This window comes from Varroa destructor, unplaced genomic scaffold, assembly GCF_002443255.2.
Source record: "Varroa destructor unplaced genomic scaffold, Vdes_3.0 BEIS01000005.1, whole genome shotgun sequence".
NCBI classification, from domain to species: Eukaryota; Metazoa; Arthropoda; class Arachnida; order Mesostigmata; family Varroidae; genus Varroa; species Varroa destructor.
Window position 1 is genome coordinate 38,516,397 of NW_019211458.1, and position 11,217 is coordinate 38,527,613.

General features: G+C 42.8%; 2 protein-coding genes across 18 annotated transcripts in view; one reads left to right on the forward strand and one right to left on the reverse strand.

Annotated features, from left to right (window-relative positions):
• LOC111250628 (uncharacterized) overlaps positions 1-11,217 on the reverse strand; it is a 55,046-nt gene that overhangs the window by 26,146 nt on the left and 17,683 nt on the right. The window contains exons 3-6 of one of the 16 annotated variants that reach the window (XM_086989602.1): positions 11,105-11,157; positions 9,672-9,727; positions 8,193-8,253; positions 2,558-4,793 (exon numbers count right to left, since the gene is read on the reverse strand). In XM_086989602.1, the coding sequence (XP_086845728.1) occupies positions 8,243-8,253; positions 9,672-9,727; positions 11,105-11,157 (120 nt within the window). In that variant the 3' untranslated portion in view covers positions 2,558-4,793; positions 8,193-8,242. The other 15 variants (XM_086989601.1, XM_086989599.1, XM_086989600.1 and 12 more) reach the window with 15 other exon arrangements.
• Positions 39-10,791, forward strand: LOC111250627 (uncharacterized). Of its 2 annotated transcripts, none has more exons than XM_022806067.2 (3): positions 39-850; positions 5,814-6,181; positions 10,669-10,791. In XM_022806067.2, exons 1-3 carry the CDS (start codon positions 340-342, stop codon positions 10,672-10,674), a joined length of 885 nt encoding a protein of 294 aa, XP_022661802.1. In that variant the 5' UTR covers positions 39-339; the 3' UTR covers positions 10,675-10,791. The 2 variants fall into 2 exon arrangements, 1 of the variants encoding a protein (XP_022661802.1); XR_002673435.2 differs by lacking the exon at positions 10,669-10,791 and adding an exon at positions 7,741-9,037 and having other exon boundaries at positions 40-850; positions 5,814-7,469.

Genomic DNA, 11,217 nt, shown 5'->3' on the forward strand with positions numbered 1-11,217 from the left:
TAATTGTACATCGTTTGCCCTACCGTTTATGATATGTGTATAACACAAGCACAAGAAAATTAATCGGCTCTCCTAATGAGTTACTTTGTTTATTTAAGTGTATCAATCAACAGGTAATGTTTCCATCTAGCGGCTTCCACTATCAGTCCGGAGTTTTTGCATCTATCCCAAGCCGCCATGCCTCTTCAGTCTGCATGCTATGCTACTATTTTTTTTCTTTCCTTTTTTTTGTTTTTTTTTTTTTTTTTTTTTTAAAAACTCACTTTCACAAAATAATTGGCCTTTCCTTGGTTCTTTCCCGGCACAACTTCATTCTTCCTTTACATTATACTGTACAAGATGCTTGGGTGGCGCATTATGATTCGCCTGTTTCTACAATGTACCCATTATCTTGTTTATCTGTCTGCGTTCAATCTTACAGCGGCATCGAGTGCCTCATCGGGAGCGAGTGGCACAAGCGAAACCAGGGAACAACAATCAGTCATGAGTGAGCTCGACCAGGTCGTGCAAGCTCTTCCACTGATTCCAAACCTGCAAAATTTGAACCTCGAACAGTTATCGCACACACTTAGTTTAGCGTTGGCTGGCAGTTCGGACCACTCCACGACTCCAAGTACAATAGGTGGTAGCAGCGTTAAACAGCTTAAGTGCAAATATTGCGAATTCAGTACACCGTACCAAGCTGTGCTTAAGACGCACACTCGGAGTCATAGTGGTGAGAAGCCGTTCAAATGCCCGTTCTGCAATTATTGTACAGGACTCAAGCACAACCTTGAAACGCATTTAAGGACCCACACTGGCGAGAAGCCGTACAGCTGTCCGTACTGCCCGTACAAATGTGCAGCCAAGGGTAAGCTATTTCATATATTCCGTAACTTTCAGCGTTTCGAACGAACGTTTCCTGAGTCTTTAGCTACCTATAGTATATTGGTTACGGGCTTAAAGAAAAAAAAACGTTCGGTAGAGCACAAGCTTCCTCCATTAATTTCTAGTTCTGTTGTTGCGTAGAAATGCCATTACGTCGCTATAGCGAACTCGACTCAAGTGCTTCGAGTGTTCACAGGGGGTCTAATCTAACTATTACTGCTGTCTCTACGACGCGCTAACTCAGGCCGAGACACAATGAAAAGGCCATAACTGATATATAGGATATGCATGTTATCACGTGGATCATTCCTCAAGCATTGCAACAGATGTTTTCGTGTGTGTTTTTATAACAGCGATGCCTAAATAACATTACGCATTCACAGCTAGGTCATGCTATCTCTGTTTACCGTACAGGAAACAAGCTGTTACAATTTTCGAACCATTCAGTTACGTACGTTTGCTCAGCGCGAAGAAAAGCGGACCTGAAAGCACGACCTGTTTGATTTTTGGCGGCCATCCTTGAGTCGGACCTTAATTCTGCCACTATTATAAAACTCGTCCTGGCTTTGTGTATCTAAAATAACAAGACTAATGCAAATAGCACCATTACTATTCATAAGGCCAACAAGAAATTCGAAGCGATCTTGGTGACGCTATGTACACATGCTATCGTTACGCACATTGGGCCTGAGGAGAGAGCGCTTCTCTTCGAACGGCGTGCTGTTCACTTCTCGATCATATTTATCTCAAGATTTCATATACTATATTTATAGTACACTTGAAAAGGAGCGTTCACAAAATTTTAGCTTTATTTGGTCCTCCATAGCTCTTCGGCGCGTTACCACTATCGACGTTCTTTTTGCCAAACATTTTGCTTGTTCAGCCGTTCCGAACGGAGAACGGACGACAGCGGCGTTCATTTCGCTGAATCTCTCAAACTAACCCTCCGTCATTTTCTGAACGTTTTGGCGCCGTCCGTTTCCGTATAAACGTGCTTAGATTTGTATTTGCTGTAAGCATAATCTAGCTGTTCGGAATCAAAGCTCAAATATGATTTGTCAGAATTCTATACGAATACATCCGAACAATTGTAAATAAATACACTCCAATTTATATACATATAGTGGAGTGGCTTGATATATAAAAGCCGACATAATACTCGCGCGGATCTGTATATTTTAGTGGAACGAGCCGAATCATTTGTAGTTAGGTAGAAATTTAGACTCCTACGGGAGACCATAGTGGAAGTGCCTGTAGGGCCTAAATCGAGATTGTAATATTCCTTCCAGTGGACGGTAGCGAGGAAAACTGAATAGTAGCAGCTTGCGATTAATTTAAAGACTCGTGTTAATTGAATGTGTATTGGGTTGCCTATACCGTTTGCAGGATAGATAGATCACTCTGAAGGGCTATTTTCGACGAACGATATAGGGTTGACAAAACCATCAAATCAGAATGGACTTGTACTAATATTTCTGCGAATTTCCCTGTATGATTTTTTAAAAAAGTCGATACTAACTTTGGTAGTTCCATAACACTCTAATCAGGCGGCTTTTCATGCACCCTTCAAAAATAGCTATCTGGGCACTTGTTGCGGCGTTAGACGCTGCTGCTGTGGGTCAAGGCATTCGTAGTTCGAGTGTTCGAGCGATGTCTAAATAAGTGACCTCCTGAAAACTAGCCGCAAGAGTATCATTGATATAATTTATTTTCTTCTACGAATTACATATATTTACTTCTTACCCTAATCTCGGCGGATACCAGTAATTGAATGCAATAGTCTGAACCATATGTATTATCTATCTGCGTACGGTGACGTACAACGGGGCACCAACGAAGTGGGAACGTTATAAATTCGAAATTCGTTTTTTGCCTTGATTGATCATTAGTCCGATCGTTTTTTTTTTTTTAAATGTGAATGCTACTGCTTTCTTTTTTGAATTTTTTTGTTGGTCGCGTCCCCCTAAGCCTGCACTACCCCCCACTTTCGTCCTGTCTTACTTTGTTTCTGTTCAAAGGCCTTTCCCATCTGACAGTCGTTCACAGCTCCGTCGGCCGCTTCGCCAAGCGTCGTTTCTGTTCGCAGGTTATTGCTGATCTCTTTCCCTTTACTTCTGGTGCTTTTGTCCACTTAGCGCTTTTCTTCTGAACTCCTCTGCGAGAGTCGAGTGGCCTCTTACGTGCGGCCTATATTCATACATCAGGCCAAAAGCATCAGCATCAGAGATAGCAATACCAATCCCAACTGTAGCCATGACAGCAACAGTGGTAGCGCAAAAACTGGCTGTGAAGCCATCGCGCAGTCGCCTCTTTCCCTCTCTCGAATACGAATTCTTAAATCGAAAAAAGCTGCCGGTGTCTGTTGTTATCACGCTGGCGGTGAAGCCTGGGTCGCGAAGAAGCAAAATCCAAAATCGAGCTGCCCAAATGGCAGCGGTACTCAAAGCCACGTCAGGGAAGAGAGAAAAATGAGCACGCAGGTAGAATGATGACGGAGTAGGTGGGCGGCGGCAACGGTGTCTGCGCTGATGCGCGCATCCAATACTTCGCTACTGCTGTTGCTATTGTCGTCGTTCAAGTTTCTTTTCGACGAGCGTCGACCAAACAGCGGCAGCAGCAGCCTCACTTGCTTTTCAAACCGTCGACAATTCGTCGTTTCAAGTTCTATCTTCGATTTTGGTGTTCTTTTTTCTATTTCACTCCTCATTCTCACTCGTCGTCAACATCGTTGCCATCTTCGTCGATGGTTATCCATCTCCTTCTCACTCGCCGCTGTTCCGTCATCATCGGCTCTATTTTTTAGTTATTATTATTACTATTATTACCACTGGTAGTTACGGTAGTGCCACTCGACAACCACTAATGGGCATGTGAGTATGATTCTCCTATGTATTATTACTTGTCGATTATACACGCAGTCGTAATATGGCGATATGACAGGTTCTGTCCTTTTATGCGGTCGCTGCCTCTCGCCGTCATTGGGGCAGATTCATTTGAGTCGTCGTTTTTCCTGCGGTCGGATCAATGCTGCTGCTGAAACTTTCGTCGTCAATAGTACTGTTGTTGCTATTGACAAAGCAAGGCTAGACATATAAACATGTTCATCGGTGCGCGCGTGTGTGTGTGTGCCACTATGCGTGGATAATTTGGCCATTCGCCTTATGTACGTACGTATTTCTTCGTTTATGTATGATGACCAAAAATTTATGTAGAGTACAATATTCGGCTGGTACTGCCACCGTTTTTACTGGTGCTGTTGTCGTTGCTGATATGAGATGTTTTGGAGGAGAAGGAAGGGGGTGGAGGGGAGCTTTCTTGGCCTGCCATTGCACCCAGACACTTAGCCCGTTCTAAGATGGATATAGAATACTTTCTCCCTCCGGTCTCCTGTTCTATCCAGACAGTAAGCTGCTGCTGCTGCTGCTGCTGCTGCTGCTGCTGTTGCTGCTGTTGATATAATACGATGGTCGTAGTGTTTATTGCTGCAGTGAGCAACTCAGTGATTCTTTCTGCCCGTCCGCAGCAGCAACATAGACGATTACAGAAAGCCGCCCTTCTTCTCGTCTCGCTCCCTCTCCAGTTCTCTCTCTCTCGCTCTACCTTTTATTTCTTTTTCGGCCTACATAGGCACACATAGATACATATAAACACAGAGACAGAACGAACCGACATAGACAGATGACGCCGTTGATACTAATACCGCCTCTTTGTCGCTGGTGTCGCCCCCTCCTCTTCTCGCCGCCGTTGTAGTTGTAACGGGAAAAGAGCTATGGCGTTACTCGCTATCATATTTGTACAGCAGCTGCAGCGGTCCTTCTTATTCAGAGTTAGCATGGGCAGAGGTAACCACATGAGAGTGAGCCCGTCGTTCGCTAGGAACCGCGTCGGAGGCGCCGATAATATATATACGCATCTGTGTGCACCGCCTATATAAAACAACGAAACAAAGGAATGCGCGGGCTTGAGACGTACGGACGCAAATGTTTTTTGTGGCGAAGCGCTAGAGATTAAGTAGAAGATGCGAAAGACAAGCAAAGCGCAATCGTAGACAGTAGTTTAGATGACCGAAAATAATCGCAGATGAAAATTAAACAGCGATAGATATCATATCCTGTTCGTTCTGCTCTCTCCGAACTTTGTTTCTTATCGAAAATGCTGTTACGTAACATTGGGATTGCTGTTAACTGCCACACAAATGCACACAGTACGATACTACACGTAGGAACTGCGTCATGTTTTGACGAATGCTCATTGAGACAATGATGTATTGCTTTGCAGAACAAAGCCAGCAAAAAAGAACAACTTTTACCATGATGTCCCATACCAAGTTCCTACTCAAAACAAAAAAAGGTCTAGAAAGACGGCGAAGCCTAGCCTGGAGACACCTTGTCCAAATAACGGTAGCTTTCACTCGCAAGAAAAAAAAAACCTCACACGTGCGTTTTTACATAAGCTTTGCGTTAACAACTACGACGGACGTCGATTTAAAAAAAAAAAATTTACTACTTTCTGTAAACCCACGTTTTTCGAACCACAAGCTTATTCAATTTATTTATTGAATATTATCAAAAATTATATTATTTCATCGAAAAATTACTAGTGTATGGGTATAGGTATGATGTCTGTCATTGTACTACTATTCTATTAAAATAACGCCTTTTCAAATGAATGGATAAATAATAGTGCGCCTTAGACACATGAGCGAAGTACGTATTGTACGGTAGGCTACTACCTAGGTAACTTAGAACTATGGCCCTTCGTTTACTATGACTATTACCAATACGGTTGTAAAAACAAAGAATATTTATGTATGAAGATAGGGAATGTTTCTTCATCCCCATTCATATCTTATCAATTTTCAGTCGACCGGCATATTCGTGCATCAATACTCAGTAACAAAATGTTTCTTTCGTCTCTTATTTTACGGTACTCGTTACCGGCTTTAGGCAATCTAAAGTTACACGTGCGGACCCATACTGGCGAGCGGCCATTTCGCTGCAAACTGTGTGACTATTCAAGTGCGCAAAGCAGCTCATTAGCTACGCATATGAAAACCCACAATCGAGAGCCAGGTCGAGTTTATCAGTGCCCACTATGTCCGTTTGCCGCTTTCTTCAAGCACAAGTACGATCAGCATATGAAGCTTCACCTTCAGCAGGCCCAACAAGCTCAGGCACAGCAACAGAACCAGCAACAACAACAACAACAGCAGCAGCAGCAGCAGCAGCAGCAGCAGCAGCAACAACAGCAACAACAGCAGCAGCCGCAACATCAATCTCCTCAGGAGATTCAGCTGCCACCAGATTTGGCTCAGGTACAGCAACTAGTAGCTCAGGCAGCAGCGACCGCCACAACCGTCGTTGATTTTCCGCCGCAGACGTCGCAGCCTTCGTAGAAGAGAGAAAGAGAGGGCGAGAGAGGTAAATACGGCAGGGGCAGCGCATATGCTCGGCGCGATCGTTTTAAAAATACGACAACTCTTTAATCGAAACAGAAAAATCACTCTGGGAAGAGGTGTCTGGCCAACGCGTATTATTCGGTGTAGTATTTAACATGCTATCCACAGTGTTATAGCAGACACAGTTGACTTCTTTGTTTATTATTTTGTTGACGTCAATGGCTTCAGAGATGACTTCAGTAGCTCTTGTTTGTAATAACACAACATTGTCCGTTGAGCGTCATACTAATAGCAATCTGCTGACCCTTTATCAAGTCAGTTAAACCTTTACCAAGTCAGTGTAAATCAATAAAGTACACACCGGTGGGGGAAAGGTGTGGAGCTATACAAGCCCTCCTTTCCCTGCTATATGATTAAGGTCTACGTAATAACTTTTAGGCTATATGACCTAACTAGCTCGACTGGGTGTGGTCGCTGAAGGACGTATGATCGCCGGGCAAGAAATTAATTGCGTTCGAAAATTCTGCTTTAGCACACGATTGTCTTTGATGATATTGGCGCAGCATGTCAACACAGCCGTGCCAGTAGTTGTGCATCTATATCCATATATGAATAAATTATATTTGTATAAATATATCCCAGCTCTGAGATTCAGGAAGGCTACGTGTCTCTATTAAAATGTACGTCCCAAATGCATCCCAGACGCATTCTATCAGACGGTATATGAGTGCTAAGCGGACACCGTTCTTGGTCCACTATCGTTTCTTTCATTAAGGGGTGTAAATTTTGAATTTGAAATGCGCGCGCCACTCATTTCATTGCTGTGACAAACGATAATATGAGGCCCTGGTTAGATTATATCGCGCGAAAATAGCCCTCCATATTAAGATTGGAGAGGCGCTTCCTACTGCATCAACAGTTCAAGCTGTGATCGCCATAAGGATGACAGGACGTGGCGTAGATTATGATGTACCTGTTCGGAGCTCACCGTTTCGAACGGGAGCATCTCAAAGCAAAATTACTCACGAGGGGTTGACACGACACGTGCAGTTACGCTAGACGCGCCGTCGATCTTCACGTTTTGTCGCAACGACACGAGCATCGGAGGTCGCCGCCAGCAGTGGCGTTCTGGGCAGGACGAGGTGTTCGCACCGCTGGCAAATGGGCACTGCAGCTACTCAAGTGGGGCCATTCAAATTTTCAGGTAGGTTCGCCGGCCATCTTCATTGCTTTTTCGCAGAGTGTTAAAGAATAGAGGAAGATCGATGACGCTGAGCAGTGGACCTCATTACCGTTAGGCCAGTTGACCTGATCTTGCATCCCTCTGATGTGACACGCTTGAAATCTAATGAAAATCGTAGTGTCTATTGGCAGTACGGAAGAGTACATCTGTGAAGCCTTTCCTCAGCTACTCGATATCAATCATAGTATTTTACCTCTATGTTTCGAGTTTAATGTGTCGGTATCACCACTAGGTGTTTGATCAGACGGCTGGCTCCCAGCACGCAACGAAGTCCGTCTATGCCCGGGTTCGAGCCTAAGTCACAACATATTGGCAGGCAACTACGTTACGCACTATGCTACCATAGGGACAACAGCATTTTATCTAGGAGTTACCAACGCGGATGATGACAAAGGAACAGCAATAAGGAATTCGTAATACACAAAAAGCCTGCTGTAGAACTGTTCGCCTGTTGCGGGCAAATAACCACGAATAGAGAAAGACGTGTTATGTTTTTATAACGTAGGCAGTCGTAAGTCGCATAATATGTCAGCTCTGAACGATACCATCATGTAACCAATCAACCTCTGTAATGATTGTGTATACACTTTGATTTAGGGAATGCTAAAAGCAACCTAATAATCGCTATACCCTACACATTGTACATAAATGAAGTTATATATATATATATATCCACTAAATTACCTGGTTATCGCTATGTACGACATGACGAGCAGAGGCTGGCCAAGACGCATTTAGACACCTGCTATTGAAAGTCGGCGGCAGTGAAAAAAAAACAGAGAGAATAATTAACAAAATGGTAACGGCGGCAACTACTGAATGCTATATAAGTGCTAATGCTATATAGTCCTCGTTATCACGACGAAACGGCATATATATATATATATATATATGCTACTGCTCTTTGCAGTTCACAATTGCAATATAGATAATAGATAGAAAAAAAGCAAGTTCCGACGCTAGTAGTGCAATGGTAATAGTTGTAGTTCTAGTAATAGCAGCAGCGGCAGCAGTCTCCGAACGAACGGCGATGATATGTTAGCCTTAGTTACCAACGCCACGATCAGTCAATCACTGTTTACCATAGAGCCTCGCTGAACGGCCACTCGCGAATATGATATTTATGCAAGCTCTAGATCAAATATATATATATATATATATATATATTATTGTACAGATGATGATGACGACGATGTCTGATAATATTATTAAATAGAGCTGATGGTGCGGGCGGAGCGTTGTGTGACTGTTTACATAACCAACGAATGCCATATGTATGATTTTTGCCGCCACGGTTTAAACTGGCTTGGTGCGTACCAGTGCTCCACCCGCGTATATATATATATATGACACGTTTCACAGCTAACCGTGACCACCCAAAACAATTTTTCACGATTTCGATAGTGAACCTAGGCATTGGTAAGCCTCTATTCTGGTTACTCTCAATATCAGCTGTGGCCTCCTTAGTCAGATGACAATAAAATGGACAACCCGTAAAAGTAGTCTCCAAAACAGGAACTTACTATAAACATTTTTTTTTTTTTTCTGCAAACTGCGTTCAGTTGTATATAGGGGAAAGAGCAAAGGTGATTAACTATCTTGTTAGGTTGAATTGGTTCGCTGTGAAAGCGTTTCTATTCGTATTAGATGCGAAACATATGACCAATAGAATTTTGTATAGATACGATAAAAGCGTTAGCGAATAGGTGACCGTTTGCTGGGAGACAATAATCTCACAATCGAAAACAATCAACGATACGGGATAAAGGAAAACGAAGGTGACCAGGCAGGAAGAGCCTACAGCAGCTTTGAAAACGTTATGAATCTGAATCGAGCGGCATTGTAAGTCGTTGTTTTGGAACGTTATGAAACGTTACGTAGTACCATATAAATATGTAAGAATAAACTTGTGCGTGTCAAAAATGCTTGAGCAACTTTCCGCGGCACGAAAAAAAGACGACTATTTAAACCAATGATTCAGCATTTTGCTGAGGTCTTCCTGCTCTCGGACAGCCGAATGGAACACCTCGCCAGCTGGAACCTCGAGTATGGCGCAGCAGTCTTTTTTTTTGTTGTTATTCTTTCCGTATCGCAGTATTACATTGTCTGCAAAATGATCGATTTCTCATTGCCCTATAGGATGCCCGACGATGCAACGCTTACGACTGTCAACCAATGCTGTTCCACCCGTAAGTCGTACCAACAGCTGAGAGGTAAATCTGAAATGATTCGAACAAATATTAGTTGGGCGAACGCATTTTTCAATATTAAATTGCTGAAATGCATTTATGATAATGAATTTATGGTATGGGAAGCCGGGCCACGGTGGTAGGCGTTACGTCTACTCGCAAAGTAACGCTCATACGGTATGTAGTATTGGTGTTGTTTTCTGGTATCTTGTAGGCCAACCATATATAGCTTGTCAAACTTTGAGTGTGAAAAGTTTACGCCCAAAACGTCTTCACTCATCTTCGAAATAGATGCGCCATACTCCACACGTTAACAACAGTTAATGTAAAAAATGTTCAGATCTTAGACATGTGTAGCTGGCTTTAGAGACCCGTTGTAGAAGAAGCACAGTAAGACAGGAACTTTTAGACCACTCGCCGGCGATAACTTTTTTTTGTTTGTTTGTTTGTTTTTCGAAAAAATTAAATCGCACAACATTATGTCACATAGCTACATCGATGTTGACAACTGTGCACAAAACAGCAAGAGAAAAATTATTATTGCTTCGTTTAAGATGGCCGTTTCTTTAATACGTAAGTATATCCTGTTTCTTCATCCATGAAACGACGACTAAAATGCTCAAATCGCAATCGATCTTTTAATTACGAATGAGCTGGAATAACTCTCTCTAGTGGTAGAATAATGGCTAACACAAACTGTATATATAACTAAGTAAAGACGTCTCGTTCGCTCTCAAATGTTTAGACGATATTTGGACGGCCGAGGGTATAACGAACTGTTATATGATCTAATAGTTCCTCTAGGATGACGATTTTACATTGACACAAACATTCACACATACAAATATCTAGCTATACCTAAATTCATTCACATCTATACGCTCTCGTTATTCTGAGACTATCAGAAGTGTGCTTACCAGAGCAAGACGGCATTTTTGACACGGCAAACTCTTCGTTTTATGAATTCGCAGGCATAACGCCGAACGAACTAGCGAAGATTACGGCGACCACGCGCACTGTTCTACAGACAGCTCAATCTACCAAGAGACCCAGATCGCTTATCAATTGGCGTGTGTGACAAAAAGAAAATTGTGTGAATCGAAACTATTCACTCAGATTTATGTTGGCCTGGCAAAAGCGATCAATGATAACGAGCAGGAAAATGTCAGCCAATACTATACGCTCTAGCATCATATGGCTAATGGCTGCCATTTTCTACACAACCGAATCGGCCATTTGTAATGGATGCCCACAAAGATTTGCTGTAAGCGTAGAAATCAAGGTATACAGTATATTTACAGTTAGCTCTGCAGTTGATGTTTACTTTAATGACAAACAAGTTCCTGCGCGCTGTTGATGACGACTTGTCTGTTAACATTGTGCTTTAGGACCCCTGTCCTAAGGTACCTGTTGCGTGAAACGATGCGCTCAGCTGTGACATGCAGCAAACCTTCGATAACCTGGGAAGACCAAACACACGAATACGAGCTTTGACTCACGTTATATATATATATATATTT

Coding starts and splice junctions, on each gene's coding strand:
- LOC111250627 (XM_022806067.2), top strand. CDS start 340: ATGCTTGGGTGGCGCATTATGATTCGCCTGTTTCTACAATGTACCCAT. Junction 851..5,813: donor GTACAAATGTGCAGCCAAGG/GTAAGCTATTTC, acceptor TACCGGCTTTAG/GCAATCTAAAGTTACACGTG.